This window comes from Ammodytes marinus (genome assembly GCF_949987685.1).
Source record: "Ammodytes marinus genome assembly, chromosome: 11".
NCBI classification, from domain to species: Eukaryota; Metazoa; Chordata; class Actinopteri; order Uranoscopiformes; family Ammodytidae; genus Ammodytes; species Ammodytes marinus.
Genome location: NC_137215.1, coordinates 2,266,416 through 2,273,915, shown reverse-complemented (window position 1 = coordinate 2,273,915; position 7,500 = coordinate 2,266,416). Strand labels below are relative to the sequence as shown.

The 7,500-nt window shown below is 40.5% G+C and overlaps 1 protein-coding gene across 1 annotated transcript in view; it reads left to right on the top strand.

The window, feature by feature from the left end:
* hectd2 (HECT domain containing 2) overlaps positions 1 to 4,613 on the top strand; it is a 65,609-nt gene extending 60,996 nt beyond the window's left edge. Inside the window, exons 21-22 of the mRNA XM_080036219.1 lie at positions 1,437 to 1,580; positions 2,422 to 4,613. Of these exons, the coding sequence (XP_079892345.1) occupies positions 1,437 to 1,580; positions 2,422 to 2,542 (265 nt within the window). The 3' untranslated portion in view covers positions 2,543 to 4,613. The remainder of the gene's footprint in view (positions 1 to 1,436; positions 1,581 to 2,421) is intronic.
* Positions 4,614 to 7,500: the final 2,887 nt, after the last annotated feature.

Here is a 7,500-nt window from a genome sequence, read left to right as displayed (position 1 = left end):
AGAAGGGAAATGAGCCAACACTTGTCACCCACAGATAGTTAGTCAGCACAGACAGCCTGTTACACAACCTCACTAACGTCTCTGTCTGTCTGTCTGTCTTTCTTTATGTCTGTCTGTCTGCTTGTCTCTCTCCCTCCCTCCCTCCCTCCCTCCCTGTCTGTCTGTCTGTCTGTCTGTCTGTCTGTCTGTCTGTCTGTCTGTCTGTCTGTCTGTCTGTCTGTCTGTCTGTCTGTCTGTCTGTCTTTCTTTATGTCTGTCTGTCTGCTGTCTGTCTGTCTGCTGTCTGTCTGTCTTTATTTATGTCTGTCTGTCTGCTGTCTCTCTGTCTCTGTCTGTCTGTCTGTCTGTCTGACGTTTTATTTATTTTTTACTCAATCACATAACTAAACATTTTTTTTATTTTTATCAATTTTGTTATCTGTTTCTCTTCCTCATTGCACCTTTTAAATTAATAAAAAAAATAATAAAAATTATGCTTATTTTTTCCTGCCCAGATGTCTGTGGGAAAAATAATAGTAGTAATACACGAAGAAATAATAAATAAAAGTAAAATAGAAGAGAGAAAACGAGATCGGCTTTATGAAACGCGTGCACTATGTAAGTGATCACTGTATGAATAAAGAGCGATTTAACACTTATATTAACATAAATAACCTTTAAATGAAGAAACAGTATTTATTTGGTGGAGACGAGACGGTGTGGATCCTCTGGCAGCATCTGAAGTCTTCCTGCATCCACACTATTCACACTTTACTTTAGTATTACCATGTAAACACCTGGTCAATGATCAAATTCCTTTGTGATTTTTCTCTACTTATGACATCTATTGCAGCATGTCCGTCCTGGGAGAGGGATCCCTTACTCTGTCGACTCTCTCTGAGATTTCTTCAAATTTTTTAATCCCGGTAAAGGGTTTTTTACTGGGAGTTTTTTTTTCAGCCGAGCTAAGGGTGTAAGGGCAGGGTGTCATATTGTATCATATTGTATGGAATGTAAAGGCGACCGTGGCTCAGGTGGTTAAGCGGGTTGGCCAATGATCGAAGGGTTGGCGGTTCGATCCCCACTCTGCCACCTGTGTCATGGTTGTTGTGTCCTTGGGCAAGATACTTCACCCACCTTGCCTTGTGTGAATGTGTATGTTTGAGGTGGTGGTCTGAGGGGCCGTTGGTGCTGAATGGCAGCCACGCTTCCGTCAGTCTGCCCCAGGGCAACTGTGGCTACTATGGTAGTTTACCACCACCGGTATGACTGTGTGTGAATGAATGTAACCCTGTAAAGTGCCTTGAAAAGTGCTATATAAATCCAATCCATTATTATTATTAAAGACCACTGAGACAAATGTCTATTTGTGATCTTGGGCTATACAAATAAAACTGATTTGATTTTGATTTGATTTATTTATTATATTTTATTGTATTGTCTGTCCCTCTCCCCAGCTGTCTGTGGGAGGTGGTGCTGTCCTTTCCTCTGGAGCTGCAGAAGAAGCTCCTTCACTTCGCTACAGGAAGTGATCGCGTCCCGGTCGGAGGAATGGCCGACCTCAACTTCAAGATCTCCAAGATAGACGTTCCCACTGACTGGTAGGTTTACACACGACACTGAGCAAATGGACAGAACAAAACTAAACTGAGTGAATCAATCAAACTTAATTGGATGGCTGCCCAACCATTAATTGCAGAGCTTCCATTGTTAATTGTGAATAATCACATTTTTTATTGCATGTTTAAAGGTGCTACGAGGAACTTTTAAATATTTCTGAAACAGTCTAATTTTTCCTCTGATGATCATGAATTACTTGAAACAGCAAACGAGACCATCAGTGCAAAGAATGCTATTTATATATAGTTTTTCTTAATGCCTTTGGTCATGGGTATACGCTCACCCAGGAACAACAGCTGGCGTAGTAAAAACACTTCTGCTTTTGTCCAAAGGGGGGCGCTAGAATTAACACCAGATTCAACTTTAGTCCCTTTTAAACTCAGGTTGCGTTCCGAATCGCATACTCTTTCTTTTTTCTATTCTACATACTACATCCGACGATAAAAAGAATCTAGTTAGGATGCAGTAGGCATACTATTGGGACATACTTTACTCTCTTATTTCATCATAACATTGCGCCTTGATCTTGCCTCTTGCTTTCATATCCGTCGCATCCCCGTTTGTTTTCATAAGGAGGCTTCGTCGATGTTACGTCACTTCACGTGCGCACTGGATTGTGGGTCAGAATCGCCCAAATAGGATGCAGTTTTCAACACTAACAATCTTGGCCGCATGAAGTAGGACATCCGGGTACTTCTAACCATCCTAAATCTGGCCACAAGAATCAGGACATCCTAAATCTTTTTTCTACCATACTATATAGTAGAAAGTATGCGATTCGGAACGCAACCTCACTCATATTTCACTCTTTATGTTTTGCAGGTTACCGATCTCTCACACGTGTTTCAACCAGATCTGTCTTCCTCCGTATCGAACCAGGAAAGAACTGAAACACAAACTCACTATCGCCATATCTAACGCTGAGGGCTTTGGACTGGAGTGACAGACAGACATACAGACAGACAGACAGACAGACAGACAGACAGAACCACAGACAGACACACAGACAGAGAGACAGACAGACAGACAGACATCCGCTCACTCACGCCTAAAAACAAATACATACTCACACGCACTCACACAGACACACACACACACACACACACACACACACACACACACACACACACACACACACAAACACTCTCCCCCCATCCCCTACACACACACAGACTTATTAGCTATCTATTAACCACAACGCACCTTATGTATCTCTGTAGTCGTGGATCAGACTATAGAATGAACAAGTTATTTGCGTTTTAATGTCAATATGGTTTAAGAGGTGTAACATAGTTTGTCTCATTATACGTCGGCTTGTAATTATCCGTTTGCCAATGTTGAGCTTTGTGTATATGTGTTTTTTTTAAACAAATAAGTTGAACTTAAAGTAGTTGTTTATATATATTTTGTTGAGGCAGATAAGGTGGACTTCAAATATAAACCCATTTATTTGCACATGGCGGGTGTTACAATAGTTATATTACGACCCTGAGTCCAGAAAATGTGTTATTTGAGATATCGTAAATAAAATAATTTTAGAAATATCACTGTTGGTACAATTTTAAAGGTGCTACCGACAAGGAACTTTTAAATATTTCTGAAACAGTCTAATTTTTCAAAAAAAATTCAGTGATGAATATAAAAAATTTGAATATACGATTTCTTGCTCCATCAAATTTCAAGATGTATTTTTTTTCTAAATAGTACATATTTTGTGTTGGTCCTGACTTCACTTGCTTTGGTGAGTTTTTAAATGTAAATTGTCAAAGGCCTTAAATGTATATTTGTCAAACGCCTAGTAAAGGAAATGTGTTTTTATATATAATTTTGCTTTTTCGTGTTGGGGCGGCAGTGGCAAAGAGGGTAGGGCGGTAGTCCACTGGGTTACAGGGTCGGTGGTTCGATTCCCTGCCTACCCGCCACATGTCCAAGTGTCCTTGAGCAAGACACTGAACCCCACATTGCTCCCGATGGTTCAGAGAGCGCCTTGCATGGCAGCTACTGCCATCGGTGTATGAGTGTGTGTGTATGAATGGGTGAATGTGGCAAGAAATGTAAAGCGCTTTGGGGCTGAGAAAATCGGCAAAAAAGCGCTATATAAGTCAAGTCCATTTACCATTTTACTAGTAAAGGAAATGTGTTTTTAAATATAATTTAGCTTTTGTTTTTTGCAGCACACTGTTGGGATATAGCGCTTTGCTGGGAGAAGAATACCGCTATCGTTTATCATGAGATATAGATTGTCTTGTGATGTTGTTTTATAACTATTATTATTATTGTTATTTTTGTGGGTATTTTTTTTGTGTTGTTTGTTGACATTGCTGCCTGGTTTATTATTATACTAAAGGCTGCAGCAGAAATTTTTAAATGTTGTATTTTTTTATATGTTGTAATGTTATGGTACAATGTGTGAGATGTTAACTGTTAGTCAGACAATGAGGCAGGATTGAAAATAAGCTTAAGTATGTTGTGTTCTGTTATTTTGTCTTAGTCGAATTTACATCAAAAAAATCCCATGAAACCGAGACTTTAAATCTATAATGCGTAACTTTTTCTCTATATAAATGAATGAATGCCGGTTACATTCAAGCCATCGTCCAAACGAGTCGACACAAAGTTGATTAAGCCTATCAGCTCCACAAAACTCTCTCTGTATTTCTCAGTATGGCAGCGTTTACAAACTGGTGTCCACCCCCTCCCCCCCCTCCCCTGACACTGGTGCAGGAGCTCAGAAAAATTCCCAATAAAGAGCCCAAGAAATATTTCAGTTGTTGATTCTACTGCTAAGAAAAAAACCTGGACGTACAGCAGAAGGTATAAAATCCATGTGCGATCACTGAAGGCTTTACCTCATGTAGATGACACCGACAGTGTTGTTGTAATCACTCAGAATTCCTCATGGGGGCGACAGAAGTTACGCACTACAGCTTTAAGTTCAAGACGTTAATGGTGATTTTAACCTGCACTAGAAAGGTGTGGACGAAAAATACATGAAATAAAGCTATTACAAGTTTCATCGCTAATGTCGTTTCTGTCATTCCAAAGTCTCTCATTGAATGTTTACAATGATTTTTCAATGTCGTGCCAATATATTGTGTTTCTGCAAAAAAAATTAAAATTAATATGCTACTTCACTGCGATCAAAAAAAAACACTATTTGAATACACAGCCTAGGCTCTGTAAACGGTCATGGTACTAGCTATGGTGGTGTGGTGGTGTTTACACAGAGACTAGGCTGTGTATTGACAACTGCATTTTTTTTCAGTGCACACACACACACAGTACAGACAGGTAGTGGGTCATGAGGAGATATTCACTGATTTTGACAACAAGCGTTCTCCAGAATCACTGACTACACCTTTAACTGTTAAATGAGGTAATCCAGTAATAATTATCATAGAAAATCATGAAACGTCATAAACTCATGTAGTTAATATTATACATTAGGCCTCATAGGGTTAAAGCCCCTACTGTCTGTCTGTCGTTGAGAGCTCAGCAGTCTTGGCGTTACGTAACACACACACACATGCACACACATATATACACACACATACACACACAGCATACATATATACACACACACACACGCACGTATATATAAACACACACACACACACATATATATACACACACACACGCACATATATATATATACACACACACACACACACATATATATATATACACACACACACACACACACACATATATATTTACACACACGCACACACACACACACATATATACACACACACACACACACATATATATATTTACACATATACACACACACACACACACACATACACACACAGCATACATTTATATACACACACACACACATAAACACACAGCATACATTTACATACACACACACACATCAATAAATAAACACACACACAGAGACTCAGGTTATGTAAGGTTACCATGGTGAGATGTACTTGTTCAAAAACATCCTCGAGTGTTACCAAGCAACAGCGGAGCAGCTGCTGTGATGTGGGTCACTCATTCACTGGGTCAGACACTTCTTATGCAACAAACGAGCTATTCAAGGAAAACAAGTCTGTGTGTGTGTGTGTCTGTGTGTGTGTGTCTGTCTGTCTGTGTGTGTGTGTGTCTGTCTGTCTGTCTGTCTGTCTGTCTGTGTGTGTGTGTGTGTAGGTGTGTGTGTGTATGTGTCTGTCTGTCTGTGTGTGTGTGTGTGTGTTTTTGTCTCTCCGTGTGTGTGTGTGTGGGTCTGTATATCTCTCTGTCTGTCTGTGTGAGTGTCTATTCGGTTGCTCCCCCCCTATGCACTGCACTGCTGGAGCTGACACATTCAAGACCTACTTCACCGGTGGGAATATGAAGGTGTATTGAACTCTATCTGAGATCCTATGTAGTATAAATGTGCAAATATTTTAGAAATCGGTTCATCCTAGCCTGAGAAAAGGCAGAAAGAGTGTTTTAATGGTCTCACTGTCTAACCTTACATAGTGACATCACACTAGTACAAATGTAGGGTTAGGATTAACAGGACAGCTGGGCCAAGGGAAGACTGAGGGAGGACTGAGGGAAGAAAAACCTCATTCATTATATTATAATCGTGATTTTATAATGATAGAACGCCGGTTCCTTATGGGTGAAGTATTCCTTTATAGTCTTTCAAAAAAGGTGGTCACAAGATAGTTTATATTTGTCCCATGTTTGACCTTTACATGAAACGACTTGCAGAGCGATTAGCGCTTTAAAACAGCAGATCAATGCAATATCTATATACACTGTTGCAGTGATAGCGCATGCTCTTTTGTGTGTGTGTGTGTGTGTGTGTGTGTGTGTGTGTGTGTGTGTGTGTGTGTGTGTGTGTATCTGTAAAACAGATATCCACAATTCAATGTTTTCCATTAGCACATATTCTATTTATTTTTTCCTTTACTTTTGTAACTAATTAATCCAAAAAAAATATCTCATGTCTATTTTCTTTCCTCTCTCTCTCTCTGTCTCTCCCTCTCTCTCCCTCTGTCTCACCTTCTCTCTCTTTCCCTCCCTCTCTCTCACCCTCTCTCTCTATCTCCCTCTCTCTCTCTATCTCTCCCTCTCTCTCACCCTCTCTCTCTCTATCTCTCTCCCTCCCTCTCTCCCTCTCTCCCTCTCTCCCTCTCACCCTCTTTCTCCCTCTCCTTTTCTCTCTCCCCCCTCTCTCCCTCTCTCTCTCCCTCCCTCTCTCCCTCTCGCTCCCTCTCTCCCTTTCTCTCTCCCTCTCCTTTTCTCTCTCTCTCTGTGTCTCTCTCTCCCTCTCGCTCTCTCCCTATCTGTCTCTTTCTCTCTCCCTCCTTCTCCACCCTCTCTCTCCCACTCTCCTTCCCTCTCCCTCCCTCTCTCTCTCCCTCTGTGTGTGTGTGTGTGTGGGGCCGAGCTGTCCTACTTTAACTGGGTGAACTTTAGCCTTTAGCCTTTATCATTTATTAAACAAACAGAGGTATGTAGGCCATGGCCAGCAACGCTCAATAACCTGCCAACTCCCCAACATGTTGTGATCGTTATAGGAGGGCCGACAAAGAGGCAAAACAGTGTGTGTGTGTGTGTGTGTGTGTGTGTGTGTGCATGCGTGTGTGTGTGTGTGTGTGTGTGCGTGTGTGTGTGTGTGTGCAAAACAGATTAAACCCATTAAAATTCAAAAATAATCACGTTAATGTGTCAAGTTTTGGTCTATTTTTTTTTTTAATTTGTCATTGTTGCCGATCTTGTTGTGGCTTTAAAATCCTTTGTATTAAAAGGTGAAGAGTGTTATATTAAAATATAAAGTGATTAACAACATTGGCCAGGCAGGCATTCAATTGGGATCTGTTGTTTTCGTATTTTTATTTTTTATTTTATTTTAGGCTTATCAGTTATCAGTTCAACTTTCACAACAGCTCCCCC